We start from the raw sequence: 16,903 nt of genomic DNA on the forward strand, positions 1-16,903 counted from the left end.
TTGCTTAAAAAACGAACCCTACAGAAAAATGATGTGGCCAATTATTGCCCTGTTTCTAGAGAAAGAGCAGTTGTAGACCAACTATAGGCTTTCTTGAATAGTTTATGTGCTCTGGATACTTTTCAGTCCAGCTTCAAGTCAAATTAGGTCATGGAATAGGGTGCTGGTAGCTTTAGATCATTGGTTCCCAAAGTGGGTAGTACCACCCCTTGGGAGCAATGTGATTACCAAGGGGGGCACTAAGAGGCAAGGGGCTGGTGATGGGCACTGGAGGTGGATGCCTTTGACTGTATTGTTCACCTATTTATGGTACCATGCTGGCAAATGGGACTTCAAGTTTCTGCCTCTGCATAGTGCTGAAATATGGTGGAAATGATCAGAATTTTTACTAAATGTCCTGTAAGCCGCCCTGAGCCTGCCTCGGCGGGGAGGGCGGGGTATAAATAAAAATCTACTTACTTACTTACTAAATACTCCGTCAGCCTACTGCATTCTGAGAAACTGTCATCACCACATGTGTTTTTGTCTCTGTCATTTTTAAAGCTTTTGCTGGTAAATCTCGAGAGATTATTCCTCTCAGCAACAATGCCGCGCAAATATGCAGAGATGAAATGGCTGAAAATGTGGACAATACATTGTACAGAACACTAAGGACAACAGAATTTGCATTACAGCTAGGTGAGTCAACTTTGTCAGGCAATGAATCTTTCCTTCACACTTATGTCCACTTTATAATAGTTTGGCTCATCAGTTATTATTTGCAAGGCAACTAAGAACAGATAATATTCAGTATTTTGTGTTGTTGAGCAGTTCTTCAAAGACAAGTAAATTCCACTTACTAATATAATTGCTTGTGCAACTAACAGAGCACCATCAATGTCTGGTCACTATTGTGTGTTGCATATTTGGAAAAAAAATGTGCCATATGTCTTTACCATTAACTGTGTCCATTCACTGCCAACATTTGGTTGTGAAAAACTGCAGTGATTGCCAGCACAAGTCATTACATACAGTCATTATTGCAGTGAATAAAATTAAAATCCATGGTCTCAATGACTGACTATTCAGGAGCCCTATGTTGAGAATGACGAACATTTTCAACATTTGCTACTTCGCATCAACATTTGTTGGCTATCAGAAGACAACTGTGTGAGATGCTTTTATAACCTTTTTAACACTGTTATGGATTTTTAAAGACACTAGTGCTTTGCACAGTGATGAATGTAGAGATCAGGCATGACATTGCTTATTTATTAGAACTATTTGTGAAGATCCATGAAGGGAAATTGCAGTTGAAAGGAAATGAGATCAATCTTAATAAGGCCAAATCTGTTATCTCTGTATTTAATTCAATTAACTCTATTAAAATGAAATGAAATATAAGCCGTCATGAGCTATACCAATTCCTGAGCTTGTCTGAGCTAGAAGAGGAAGGTGGGATACAAGAAAATGACCACTGGATTATGCTGCATGAAGATATATGCAAGTGATTTGAGGATCTTCTTCAACGTAAATTCTAGATTGGGTGATAAACCCATTTTTAGATATTAAGGAGGCTGGGGTAGTGGAGGAAGAACTAAATGAATTACAAACTGATACTGAGCTGAAGCCAGTATGGTGATTTGACTCCTTCTAAGTGAATTTGAATCAGGCATTGGAAAACTGGTATCACTTCAGCAAGCTCATTCATTGCATTAAGAATGTACTGAACAGTGAAGTAACTACTAAATGTGGTATCTCAGGTAACTGCCAAATGATTGTAAGGGCCACTGTGGTATAGTGGTTAAAGGCAGCAGACTCAAATCTGGAGAATGATTCCCCACTCCTCCACATAGGAGACCTTGGGTCAGTCACAGTTCTCTCAGCCCCACCTACCTCACAGGATATCTGTTATGGGGAGAGAAAGGGAAGGCAATTGTAAGCTGCTCTGAGACACCTTTGGGTAGTGAGAAGCAGGGTAGAAAAACAAACTGTTCTTCCTTGAAAAACTGGTATCACTGGATCAAGTTCATCAATTTTGTTGAATAAACTAAAAAGTTTTAATTGGATTTTGAATAAACATGCAATTAACTGTTACTGTTTTGAATTTTATTGTTATGCTCTTCACTAGTGGCTGGTGCAAACTACTGCTTTGCATAATGCTTCTTATAGGATAGGGTAGGGGACACTGGGGATGAGTTTATAGAACCAAGGGGAGGTGGCCTAAAAAATTGGGAATTACTATTTTAACTGATGATTTCTGTTTGAATGTAGACAATAGTCTCTTTGTTGCTCCTACTGGATTTATCTGCTGCCTTTGACACAGTAGACCATGCTATTGTGTAAAAGTATTTGGAGGCAGAAATAAGTATCAGGGGATGTACTTTGAATTGGTTTAAATCCTTGTAGTTCAAAGAATTGCCTGTGGAGACCAGTTGTTATCAGTGTGGGATTTGTCCTGTGAGGTTCCCACAGGGTGTAGTCTTATTCCCTATGCTATTCAATCTCTATATATGAAGGCTTTATGAGAAACATCTTAATAGTTTTGGAACTGGATGCCATCAGTACATTGATAACATTCCACTCTATCCAAATCTTCTGGGGATGAAGCAGAGATCTTGAGTCTCTGCCTGGCTGCTGTGGTTAAATAGCTGAAAGTGAACAAATTGAAATTGAACCCTAATAAGATGGAGGTAACGATGGCTTAGAAGCTTGAGGTCTTGACAGATATTGTGCTTCCCAGTTCTGATGGGGTTCAGGTGACTCTTGCTGACTGGGTTAAGAGCTTAGGGGCTATACTGGATCCAACATTAATGCTGGAGAAATGAATTAACGCAGCTGCAAAAAAAAAATTGCTTTCTTCCCATTTAGTTAAGCCTGGTAGATGATGGCTGATCTGGCAACCTAGATCCACAAAATGATAACATCAAAACTAGACAACCACACTGCATTCCATGCATCTCCTTTCAAAATCAACTTGGGAATTCTAGTTAGTGCAGAATGTTGCTGCTCACTTAAGATCAGGAAGTAGGCAGTGCACACATATTACTCCCAATCTACAGCCACTCCAATAGCTGCCTATTAGTTACCAAGCTCAAATCAAGATACTAGCCATTGCATACAAAGCCCTTCATGGCCTTGGGACTCATATCTGCAGGGCTGCCTCTTCTCTGATGCCCTACCATGGAATGGTCTGCCTGAGGAGGTCAGAAAGGATTCTGCACTTTTGGATTTTGACAAATTATGTAAAACAAGGGCAATAAAGGTACAGGGCTGTATTATAAAAGAATTATTCAAGAAGATGTTTCAATAGAGATAACAGGGCTGTAGACTACACTATTACTATTTATTTATTTAGTTTTATTTATCTTTGGATTTTTGTCCCACCCTTCCCACAAGTAGGCTCAGGATGGTTCACAGCAATGAAGTAACAACTAAAAATACAATTGATAATAGCCTAACTTAAAAACAATGACAACAACACCGTACACAACCATCTCTGGCACTCACCAACGTCTCCCACTGGTGCAAGGCATAACAAACTAACAAGAGCCAGGCTGGTTCTTGAGGATAGTTCACTTGGGCAGTGTGGGCAGAGGAGGCCAAGACATGGCAACCCTAGTCCTAGATTCCAGTAGCACCTCACAGACCAACAGAAGTTTCAGGGTATAAGCATTTGACAGTCAAAGCTCCCTTTGACAGACTCAAGAAAAAATGGAGATCTTGGAGTTCTTTTATTCTAGTCAGCAAGTGGGAGAGATGCTGTAAAGCAGTGGTCCCCAACTTTTTTGGCACCAGAGACTAGTTTCATGGAAGACAATTTTTCCATGAACCTGGGGGGGAGGGGAATGGTTTCAGGATGATACAATTGTGCACTTTATTTCTATTATTACACTGTAATGTATAATAAAATAATTATACAACTCACGGCCCAGCTGCTAACAGGCCATGGACCAGTACTGGTCCGTGGCCGGACGGTTGAGGATCCCTCCTGTAAAGAATGTTAGTAAAGGATTCAAAGGTACCATGCATATTGTAATCAGCTTGATTAGAGCAGATGGAAAATGCTTCGGACAGAAAACATATGAACTTGTGAATTAACTTAAGTTCAGCAATCACACATTGTAACATCTCCTTTAAATTTTTTTCAAGGACTAGGGTTGCCATGTCTTGGTTGAGAAATACCTGGATATTTTGTGGGTGGAGCTTGAAGAGAAGGAGAGGAGCTTCAATAGGATTTAATGTCATAGAATCGTGCTTCCAAAGTCATTTTTCCAGATGAACTTATCTCTGTGACCTGGAAATCAGTTGTGTAATCCCAGATCTCCAGCTGCATCCTGGAGGTTGACCCAATTGAGGACTGGCACTCTTTACAATAATCATGGCACTTCTGCATCCTTTACAACATCCCTCCCACCTTTTGGCTACAATAAAAGGACACTGAGATCTCCATTTTTACTTGTGCCTGATGAAGGGAGTTCTAAAAGCTTATACCCTGAAATTCTTGTTGGTCTTTGAGGTGCTACTGGACTTGAATCTGTTTGATTGTAGACCAGCTAACTTAGTTAACCCTCTGAAATTATGTATTATCTATGGGAAAGGAGTATGTTATTAGTGCCTGGGCCAAGCCCAGTTGTGTGCTGATGGGGAACATGCAAGAACTTGCAGATGGCACATCACTTTCCGCTGGTTCCATCTGTCTTTCCCACCCACCATACTATTTTTATCTGCCCCGATATTCAACTATATTTATTTATTTACTTGATTGTTGCTGTACATTATTCTTGCTCCCTCTGTACAATATTGCTACTTACACAATAACCTTTCTTGCATTGTTTATGTTATGTTTGATATTTGTGTTTTATTTCAATTATTGAAATCCTAGTCCTATTACATTGTTTATTAGATGCCCCCTGATCCTTTCAATTGTACTTCCTTATGTAATCTCCCTTGAATCTTGAAAAAGGCAGACTACAAATAACACAAAATAAATACATTTCTCAAACATACGTTCAGACTGGCATTTTCTGTATCTTTGCTAATGCCTTCTAAACTTGGGTAGAAATCTTAAAATGTATTGCAATAAAAATGCCTCTGCTGTAACACCAATAGGAATGCATCTATCAGGACTTGTGGTTTTTTATCTGACAATATACTAAAGGTCTTTGAAAAAATGTTATAACGATAATCTTGGCAAAGTACTTGATTTCGTTGAATATAATGAACTAAAATTATGAAAGTGTTGGTAGATATGAATAGGAAATATCCTATTAAATAAAATAAATGCCCCTGTTTTCCTAAATTCAAACTTGTTAATATAATTGTGGTTTTCTGCTATTTAAATTCTGTAGTATTTTTTAGAAATTGCCTTCCAAGATGCTGTATAGCATTGAAAATTTGTAATCCATTTGGATTATAAACAGTTCCAAGAATCTGAAAGCCTATCTATAAGGATTAACTGTAAATAGCATTAAAGTGACTTTCTAAAACGCAAGAAAATATTGAAGAGAGAGCACAACATAGATAGTTTCCCAAGAAATAGCATTCAGCAGAACAAAGCAAAGACCAAATATTTGCAGAGAAAACACTAAAATCAATCTGATAGATTCAGGTGAGTAGCCATGTTTGTCTGAAGCAGCAGTATAAAGTTTGAGTCCAGTGGCACCTTTAAGACCAACAAAGTTTTGTTCAAGATATAAACTTTTGTGTGCAAACACACTTCTTCAGAAATCCACTCAATTAGCCCTGCAGAATGAACCTAAGAATAATCAGAAACTGAGGTCTGTACTCTAATATGAAGAAAAAATGAAACTGTTTGGTCAGTCCTTTATAAATATGCCTCTTACCCTGCTTCAAAATACTTACCTTACCTGCTTACCTTAGGGATCGTCTCTCTCCACACGTTCCTCAGAGAGTACTTAGATCTGGAACCCAAAACCTATTAGTGATCCTTGGGCCAAGGGAGGCAAAACTAAAATCCACCAGAGAGAGGGCCTTCTCGGTAGCAGCCCCCTACTGCTGGAACCAGCTGCTGGAGGACATGAGTGCCTTGCAGGACCTCGCCCAGTTCCGCAATGCCTGTAAAACCACACTCTTCTGGTTGGCCTTTAACTGACTTAGAGTTACCATTACGGTAGGAGAAAATGTAAGAACACTGAAGCCATCGGAAGTGAAACAACTACATATGATGTTAGCACCAGATTGTTTTTAATTACTGAATTTTAAATTGATGTATTAATGCTATGAAATTTTAATTGATTGTTGTGATTTTATTGCTGTAAGCCGCCCTGAGCCTGCTTCGGCGGGGAGGGCGGGATATAAATCAAATAAAGTACTTGATTTTACTTCTCAAAGGAAGCTCCAGTTCCCTTTCTAAGCAAAGAACCAATTAAAATGAAGTAGAGGCATGAAATATGAAAAGGTGAACGAAAGGTTTTCTGTTATTCAGATTATTATTGTCCAGGTGATATGTCATATCTGACACATATTAATGTTTCTGAGCTTTAAAATATTATGTTTAAGCATGGTTTAAACTTTAACTGAACACCTGCATAAACTGTTCTGCCATCTAGTCCAGCATTCAGTTTCCAGAAGCAGGGCTTTTTTAAGCAGGAGTGCACAGGAACACACTTCCAGCTGCCTTGGTGTCAGGGGTGTATGGCCTAATATGCAAATGAGTTCCTGCTGGGATTTTCCCACAAAAAACCCTATGCAGAACAATAGCGATGTCAGGGGGTATGGCCTCATATACAAATGAGCTCCTGCTAGACTTTTTCTACAAAAAAGCCCTGTCCAGAAGTATGCCTCTGGGTGCTCCAAAGCACCCAAGTTATATCTGTGTAGGTTATAACCTTCCCTTCCGTTTATTCCCTGGCATCAGTTATTCAGGTGTGTACTGTACCTTATATCAACAAAAGGGATAAATATGAGGCTGTCATAGCATTCCTATACATGCCAAGAATAAACCTGAATACACTCTCCATTTATAAGCATGACAAAAATGATAGATCCAGTAGTACTGTTTATATTTGGAACAGGCTAATGGCAGAAACAACAAATGTAAAATTAATAATTAGAAGTGAAAAGGTTCAAGACTGTGTCAAGGATCTTAAAGAGAGAACCATAAGACACCCAAAATGTACTGGTGGTCCCATAAATCCCCATCATTGCCAAGCCTGTATAGCTTCTCATACTGCACTGGCTGGAGGGCAATCAAGGACAATAAACCTTTGGCTTAATGAATGAGCAAAGCAACAGAAACTCAGCTGTGAAAAAGTTCAAATCTTCTTTTAGCAAGTCCTCTCATCCCCTTATGTTGACCCACACTACACTTTATAAATAATGATACCAGTACTTGGGAGTTTAATTTGGGGAGATAGCATATATTTTCTGGAAAACAAAACCTAAAGGGACATTTTGTTGCTTACTGAAGGTCAAGATAGTGAAAAAATGTCTTCTTCTAACCATCTTACATTAACTTGGCGTTAGAACAATACAAATATTTAATGATTAGGAATATTAATTTGCCATTTTAGTCTTATGAACTCCAGTGTCTCAGTCACTGGTCCGTCCATATTCATGATTGGTTCTGCCCCAAATTCCAGTAGTAGAGCATGTCAGATATGTGGACACTTTGTTGATACACAGCACATCTACAGTTTGTTATGTGGGAATCTGAAGATGTCCAAAGTTGTACTGGGACAATTGAACTGAAGTGACCTCACAACTCTGTTTTTAATGAATTAATGGACTTCAGCAGCAAGGGGGAAAAAATACTATTTGCAGATTCTCTCTTTCCCTACACATTGAAGTCAACAGTGCCTGTGGTGGAGAGGCCATCCAATCTGTGTCATAAACTTTAGTTCTTTATTTACTCCTACTGACTTCCAGGAGAAAAAGCCCATCAAGCCCATCAGTGGAGGGTACTAAGCTTGCATTTGTAATACTAATAGGCACGAACCACCTCCTCCCACATACGCACAAGAAATCCCAGCTAGTGTTCTATCTGAATACTTCGCAGAATGCCACAAATTGGTTATTATTGGGAGCTAGGCAGAACATGCATATTACTCCCATCCAGCAATCATTTCATTGGCTGCCCATAAGAGTCAGTTTGGTGTAGTAGTTAGAGCGGCAGACTCCAACATGGAGAACCAGGTTTGATTCCCCACTCTTCCACATGAGACTTGCTTGGTGACTTCGGGCCAGTCACAGTTCTCTCAGAACCCTCTCAGTTCCACCTACTTCACAAGGTGGCTGTTGTGGGGATGATAAGGTATAAAGAAGCAGGGAAAATTATGTTTCATTTTGTTATAAGACACCTGGTGGTGCTGTGTAACAGGATGTAGCTAAACCCCAGGGTCAAACAGTTATGCAGCAGGATGCTTCGCTTAGCCAAGTAGATAAGAATGTAGCTTACATTCTATGCTTCCTATCCATTCTGTATTTCAGAATAAAGAAACAAAAGTTAAAGTGAGCCAAAAGTAAGAAAATGAAACTTAAGGTTTAATGGTCGTAAAAGCGCCGAGAGGAGGGGGGAAACACGGGGTGCACATGTGTTAGAGTGTACGCGATAGGATGAATAGATTGTGAGCCTGTGTGCCAATTGGTCCACAGAGCCAGAATAGGTGGGACAGGGGAGGCTTAAAATGAGCTGCACTGCATTGCAGACTTTGGATTTCTGGGTGGGTTCACTCGCCCTGACTTCCCCATGCTTTGCAAACCACGCAATAAAACTGCTTGCTTCTTTGACCCACGTCCAGAACTCCTTTCTTTCAGATAGATTGGCCTTCTGGCCATAACAGGGAGAGCCACTTTCAGACTCCTTAAGGACCAGTAGAAGTCCTTTCCAACTCTATGATTCTTAGAGAACAGTGGGGTATAAAAACCAGCTCTTCTGCCTGCTGGAATTAAAATGGCCCCCATTTTCCTGGCATTCCTCAAACTGTGCAAAACTGAATTACTCATGAGGGCTTTTTTACACAAATCATAAGGCTGTATTGTAATAAATTGGTTCAGGAAAGAGACTTTGGACTGCAGACTATAATACTGTATTCCTTCTGTTGTTGTAAGTATGCTCCTACAGTGTAATTTCTGCATCATATAATATGTCATGTTTAAATGCTTATGCTTTGTTTTCAGCTATTTCAGATTTGTTTTCAGATTTCTGCAATCTAACCCTGTTCCACAATTTACTGAATATCCCATCCTGTTGATTGTATTTGATATTATGTAATCTGCTTTCAGTCTCAGTGAGAAAGGGAAACTATAAACAATGTACATAAATAAGACTTGAACTGAGCGCACAGCTGCTGGTCTTCCTGTACTGCAACATTTTTCTGTACTTCCTGTACTGCAACACTTGGTCCCATTAAACTCTGCTGCATCTCTTATAGTCATCTGGCAAGCTGATGCTCTCAGATCTCTGGTATGCAGGCTACTTCCACAGAAAGCATGAATATGTAAACATGAGCACAGTGCAGGGTGCATAGGGAGCCATGTGCACTGTATTGCATTGCATAGTCATGTGCACTGCCCAGCACCACATTTGGCTGAGAATGTGAAGGGAACAATATCTCTACATGCATGGAGCTGTATGCAGAAAGACTCTGCATGCACAGGGGGAGGCAGAATATAGCAATTACATTCTGATGATGCTTGAACAACAAAGGATGCATAACAAATCTGCACAGGGGACATTTTACACCTAATGTATCTTCAGCCCTTCTTGACAATTGGGACTTGAATTGTGTTCCATAGAGGGTATGAGAACATGAGCTATGATTCTGAGTTCCTGAAGTTTTCCAGTGTTTATAAGTATTTGGTTGAAAATAAAAAGACTGACAGGAAAGCATTATGTTGAATGAAAAAGTGATTCTGCCACCATTCCTGAAATTTCTGGGTACATTGTAGTTAATACCTTATTTAATGGTAAAATGTAAAAGTGCTTCTATACCAAAGGAATTCATAGATTAAAAAGGTAATAATTTGGATACATTGTTAAAACAGCTAAACTATCACCAGAGTTCAAGAGATACTAATGAGATTCTGGGTAAAACAGTTGTTTAAAACGGCACTGCATTTTGAGTTTCTAAGCACTATTTAAACAGCTTCCTAATAAAGAAATCATTCAAGGTATCTCCTATGGTGCTAAGGAATAATTGCTTGATTGGTCTTTACACTGAGAAGATATAGTAGTATTAAACCATGCTGGACATGGTTGCAGGATAAGCATGCAGAATCAATCCAACAAATTGATTTTTCCTCACTTGTGCACAGTGCAAGACCAAATAAAATTAAAGAAAAATGACTAAATAAAGGGTGATGGGTGAAAGTTTTGACAGTGACAGACACATGCAAAGTATACCTCAGAAACACTATAGGTAGATGAACACGAAGGGAGCCGAGCCTGGTTGTGCAGTGGGAAAAAGAAAACATTGTTAAAAAAGGAAAAGGTGGCACAGTAAGGGCTTTAGAAGGTTTTCTGTTTAGGTGGTTCCAGCACTGAAATATTAGCAAGGGTTTCATTTGGTTCCTACAACCAGATTCTTTCAGGTGCAATTATTATATATGTTAGGCCATTTAAGGTGGAAGCTTTATGCAAGCATTTTTAGACTAAAGTTACATCAATAATTCTAAATGACAATTGAGTTTTAAGTCTTCTCGAGAGGTAAGAGTTTAATGAATATGAGCCTCATTCAAAATGCAGAATATTCAAACACAGTTCTGAATTTCATAAGTATAGACCTGAAAATTGTTTTGAGCTTCTTTCCAAATAAAAAGCATCCTCTTGGGTGGCTTATTTTGATGTTTCCAGATATCAGTAAAAAATGAGAAGCTGGAGAAAATTAGGAAGTTGTATGTGAAAATACTTTCACCAGTGCTTCAAATGCTGCACCATGATCATGAATATGTTTATGCAAGTCTTTCTGAATTCTACGGAATGTACTTCCTAGTAAATATGCTTAGGCTATAGCTTTTCATAAATCATCCAAATGTCTGTATTTATTGCTGTATTTACACAGGACACTGACAGGGTGGAGCTTAAACATGCAGTGAAAGCACACAGGATACACTGGTCCTATCCATAACCATATGATAACCATGCACTGGACACAACACTGGAATATAGCAAGAGTTGGCTGACTTCAGTCTCTGTTTTTATGAGAATTCCCATCATCCATTAATATATTTCAAACTTATATTGCAAGAGTGAATACTCAAGATTTGTTAGCATTTTAGGCACAACTGATTTGTATTCAGTCACTCTCAGTGCGCTTTCTTAAGGACAGAAGGAGTGGATGCTGCAGAAGACCAGGTTCAATGTTTTCTGCAAGGCCTCCAAGCAAGCAGCAGCAGTTAAGTGATTCACTGGGAATCAGACAGTTTATGGCCTGCTGACAGAGAGAATTTGGGACTAATACACTGCATAATTTTATATGTCAGCAGGTGTAGTTAACTAGGTTTGCTAACTCTATGCTGGCCAATTCCTGAAGATATGGGAGTGGAGACTTAGAAGGGCAGAGTTAGGGGAGGGAGCTTAGCAGGAATGTGATGGCAAGAAGTCTATACTCCGAAGCTGCCATTTTCTCCAGGGGAACTTATCTTTGTAATCTTAAGATCACCTATGATCCCAGAAGAACTCCAGGGCCCACCTGGAGGATGGCAAAACCAGGTCAGTAACCCAAGCATTTTATACTTTTGATGGGTTCCTTAAGTTAGGTATTGGCTAGGCATAGAGGACTTTTAACCATTTCTGACAAGGCAATATTGTTCTATAACTATATCTTAAGTTAAATCCAAATAAATTTTATGTATCTTCTCATTACATTAGTCTCTAATGAAATGATTAGTATCTTATTGTCTTGTCAAATTATCCCCTGGCATCATCATTTTTTTTAACCTAAACATGATGTGAGAAAGCTATTCCTGCTGACAATCAACATTGGAAACTTCCATTTGTCTCTTCTCATGTTGCTTTTAATTTGTTTGAAGGCAACACTACAATATTCTAAATTTGTCTTCTTATTGGGTATTCAGAACAAGTAATTTAATTGGTAAGTTAAAGCACTTTATGTTCCTTCAGTTATTATTAATTAAAAATCCATATGAAAGATAACAGTCCCCAGCTTACTTTCTCTATCTGTAAATAGGTAGATAGTCAGATAGCTAGAATTCTGGAGTTCCATGGAACAATAGCAGGTCTATCAAAAAATGAAGGCAGAGCAAGTTTATGCACATGAAGTGAAGAGGCTATTTGAATATATTTCTCAGTTCTTAATCACTTATATTGTGTTGTATGGGTCAAATTAAATCTGGGGCCCTCTCTTACAGACAGTAGGCTCACCAGGGCAAGTTAAGCTCCAGCTCCAATTTGCCTTCCTTAATTTACATCCATTAAGTGTAAACCCAAATCTATTCCTATGGAATAAAGTAAAACATAAAATCTTCCCACCACCCCTGACACAGAGCCGGGGTTGCTGCAGTGTAAGTTCTCCCTCCTCCACAAATACAAACAGTACCTACAAAAATGCCAGGTTTTCACTACTTTTTTATTATCGGTTGTGGGACATATTCAGTTTTTAGATTGCCTTTTGGTAATATATAGTTTCATTTGGAGCTTTAAAAAGACATCCTTGATATGGACTCAGTGTTCTCTATTTACTAAGAACTATACTGAGTAGTCAATAAAATAATGTGTTAACCATAAACTATGCACAAGCCTGTTATGCAAATATCTGACCTTTTATGGAAAGTCAAAAAGTAAAGTTCAGCTTGATTTTCAGTGCAGTGGAAACATGTTTACAATTTCTCAACATAAATTTAAGTGATGAGAATGCTTTCCTGAATAGTTTAAAATTTCTAGGATGTTTTCAGGACAGCAACAGATGTTATACAGGCAACTGAAGCCTGTGGAGTAAAATGGCTTGGGTGAAATATTCAAATCCACTCTGAGAAAGTTGGAGATTTTAAAATGTAAGAGACAAACTTCTCAATGTCAACATTAATACTTACTTCATAAGAGATATTAGACCTAAAATGCTCTCTAATTCTTTCACATTAATACGCAACCCCCCTAAAATACTGTATTCTATTGTTTTATCTATTCTTGTTTAATATACACAATGCTGGGAATATGAAGAGCACGAAAGATAAAAGAAAAATCCCATTCTAGAAGAATGCCTTTTAATGCAGTATAGAATACTAAAAATCAGGTTTATCAGCCCCTTCCTATAGTTGGTAAGTATTTTTGAAAATTAAGACTTTTAAAAATATTAACATTTTCAGACAACCCATCATTTCCTCTTGAATTGCAGTGGGCCCAATAATTAATGTCACAGGTGTGGTTTCTGAAATAACACAAAGGTTCCACCTTAAATAGGAATAGAATTGTGTAACTGGGTTTAGCCTACCATGCAGCTGGGGGGGATGTTCTAGCCAAAAGCTAACACAATACTCTTAACATTCATCTTGATTGTTCCACTGTATTAAGTTGGGTTCCTGAGTTAAATCCTTTTCCAAAATCAGTCTAGGAGATATGAAAATTAGCTATTCATTTGTTTGTATTTCAGATTATTTTGTAAAATCAGCAGGCCTTGGGTACTTTCTTATTCTATAAAATAACTGTCCCCAGGAATATTACTGTAGTGAGGATGAAGACAAATTTAAATGTCTCAATAGACAACTGACATTAAAAATGAGTAACTTATAGTTAATATAACATTTCTAAGACTCGTGTGTTGAAATATCCGGGATCAGAACAAAATGTCCATGAACTCTAGAACAGTAGCCAACTTTTTGTGTGTGTTCACTATTATCGAAAAAAATTATCCAGGAGTATGGAAGTAAAGATTTACTTTTCATTTCCTTCAGAGAAGGAATGAATTTTAAATGGGTAAAAAAGCAATGCGCTCCTGTCAAGTCATGCAGAGCAACACAGAATATTTTAGAACATTGGTGAAGAAATTATGCCAAAGAATTCTTGTGAATTAGATAAACTGATGGATACTGCCAGCCAATCTAACTGTATTTTCTTTTTGACTCACTGTCTCTGTGAAGGAAATATGACTTCAATTTTGTGAAGAATTTGGTCACCAAGTGTTAGGTATACACAGAACATACAATATCCGATTTCATGTTTAAGCTAAGTGAGTGGGTTCAGGAGATTCAAATAAGTTTCTTAGTATATATACAGACATCCATTTACCCCATGGCCACTTATGTTCACATGTAAACACATACCACTGACAGAATCCATGTGACAAAGGGAATTTTATACATCACTGCTTCCTAACGTTTGTGCCCTAAAGCAAGACAATGGTAGCATGCTCTTCACTGACTAGCTTTTAAAGCTATTGAAGCTAGATGACTAGCTTTTAAAAACCATTCAGTAAACAGCCATGATTTAAGAGGTCCTCTCTAGCCTCCTTTAGACTTGCCATTTCATATATTCTTTAGGGAACAATGGAGCAGCATAATAATCTGATATGAGAACCTGGGTAGGACTTCTATATTCACAACATTCAATTTCACACAAATCACCAGTAGGTTTGATCCAAATCTTAATTTTGTCAGCTTTCCAAAGTTTGAGGTTTCTGTGTATATGATTTCTAATTCAAGTCTGAATGTCAAATATAAGAATTTATTAACTATATATGATCCTCTGTGATCCAAAACACCATGGTTAATAACAAATTTAACCTGTACAATGGACATTTGGTACTGCTATGGCATTAGGACCTGGATAAGGAACATTTGTGATTTTTTTGAAGCAGTATTAACATTTCATCTCTTGACATTCACTCAGAATTAAATGAGACACTGAAAGATCCAGCATGGTGTGGTGGTTAAAGTGGACTAAGCTCTGGGGAAACTCAGGTTGAGATCCCCAGTCTACCATGGAAGCTTACTGGGGGACCTTGGGCTATGCACACACTGTCAGCCCTAACAGGGTTGTTGTGAGGATAAAACAGAGACTTGGAAAATAATGTAAGCCATTTTGGGTTCCCACTGGGAAGAAAGGTGGGATATAAACAAACATATCAGTCAATTCATGAATGCATTTACAGAGCATGTTTTATTGCTAAATAGCAACTGCAGGATCCCCTGGTTTCGACTGGGGTCATAGCACTGGCTGACAAGAGTTCAACTCTTTCCATTTGCCAACCTCAAATGTTCCTAGAGATGCTATTTGTTGTTGGGCAAAAGATACAGGTTGCCTCAACAGGGAAAACAGCAGTTCTCAAGAGCCATTTCAAATTCAGGGGAAAAAAATGAGAGAGATTAACCCCTTCTCATTAGCTTCATTCAGAACTGGGATCTTTGGAAGCTGTGATATCACAGTAAATGATGTGCTGGGGATCCATGAATGGATTTTCCATCTTCGAATATAATTTAATTTTAGATTTATGGCCACAATACATATTACAGGTATTTACATGTTTCCCTTAACTGTTCTTTTAAAATTACTGTTACTAAATACCAACTACCATTAAGAGTGGAAGAGAAACAGGTAAGAGGAGCTGCTTAAGTCTCCACTTTGATAATTCAAAATCACATGTCCCAAGCTCCTTTCCCACACATAAAGAAAGGGATTGAGGGAGAATGCTTTTCAATAAAAAGAAAAGAGAACCAACAACATGTAACATGTAGTTTGGCCATCAGGAGTGGCTTATATGTGCATTTCTATGTTAATATGTAAGAGTAGTGCAATCCTAGGAATTATAAACACAGAATCTAAGAGAAGGGGAGAGGTTTGAAAAAGGCAAAAATAAATATGAGCCAAATCTAACCAGGGACACTTGATATGACATAGTGTTCCCTTAGAATAAATCCTCTAGGCACTAGTTTAACATGTAGCAATTAAGAAATGGATTCTAGCATAGTACTGATTTTGGAAAGGATTTTTTAGTCAAGTAAGAACCTGAAAACCAGCCAATATTTGCTCTACATTAAGAAGAAGAAGATGAAGAAGATATTGGATTTATATCCCGCCCTCCACTCCGAAGAGTCTCAGAGCGGCTCACAATCTCCTTTACCTTCCTCCCCCACAACAGACACCCTGTGAGGTGGGTGGGGCTGGAGAGGGCTCTCACAGCAGCTGCCCTTTCAAGGACAACCTCTGGCAGAGCTATGGTTGACCCAAGGCCATACTAGCAGGTGCAAGTGGAGGAGTGGGGAATCAAACCCGGTTGTCCCAGATAAGAGTCCGCACACTTAACCACTACACCAAACTGGCTCTCCACACAGGATATTTTAAATTGGAACCTGTGAAATTCTGATAATTTTCCATGTATATTATAATGAAACCCCAGCTAGAAAACAAAACATAAGAGTGGAAAAGAGAGAAAGGAAAAGAGATGGGGATGAGAGGACAAACCAATCAGATTTGGTGTTACCAGCCAGAAGAAGTTTTTTTAAAAAATAAATCACCGAGTGAAATCGTACATTTACTCGGAGAGAGCATCCTTTGACATTTCCTTCTAGGTGATCTCTGAGCTCCTCCAGCTTTCGATGGAGCTACATGTAAACATCAGAAAATGAATTCAAAAAGCAACCTGTTCTCTTTTATGCTCTCTGTTTCCTTTTTTTTTTTACAAGCTCAAAGTGAAACACATTTCTCACTGCCTTTGCCACACATCCAACATTGTTTTACAACACAAATATGTTTCATGTAAAACCACCTATCTGATTAAATCGGCAATTATTTTTAGCATGTAAACAAGAGTAAAATATAGGTTAATAATATTTGCTTTAACCAAGCTTCCAAAATTTCAAATATTACTTAAAGGAAGCAGAGTACATAGCATATTCTAGATAGTTTCTGTGGAAACTAAAAATAAGGTGGAAAACATGGAAAACAAAAATAAATAACAAAACATGGAAAACAAAAATAAAATGGAAAACAAAAATAAGGTCTTCAAGA

The 16,903-nt window shown here is 38.2% G+C and overlaps 1 protein-coding gene across 16 annotated transcripts in view; it reads right to left on the minus strand.

The window, feature by feature from the left end:
* LOC132589015 (gephyrin) overlaps positions 1-16,903 on the minus strand; it is a 680,040-nt gene that overhangs the window by 133,963 nt on the left and 529,174 nt on the right. For 9 of the 16 annotated variants that reach the window (XM_060261532.1, XM_060261538.1, XM_060261529.1 and 6 more), the window contains one exon: positions 10,346-10,387. The exons of the other annotated variants lie outside the window; for them this stretch is intronic. In XM_060261532.1, the coding sequence (XP_060117515.1) occupies positions 10,346-10,387 (42 nt within the window). The remainder of the gene's footprint in view (positions 1-10,345; positions 10,388-16,903) is intronic. 16 annotated transcript variants of the gene reach the window in all.

Source organism: Heteronotia binoei, chromosome 21 (assembly GCF_032191835.1).
Source record: "Heteronotia binoei isolate CCM8104 ecotype False Entrance Well chromosome 21, APGP_CSIRO_Hbin_v1, whole genome shotgun sequence".
NCBI classification, from domain to species: Eukaryota; Metazoa; Chordata; class Lepidosauria; order Squamata; family Gekkonidae; genus Heteronotia; species Heteronotia binoei.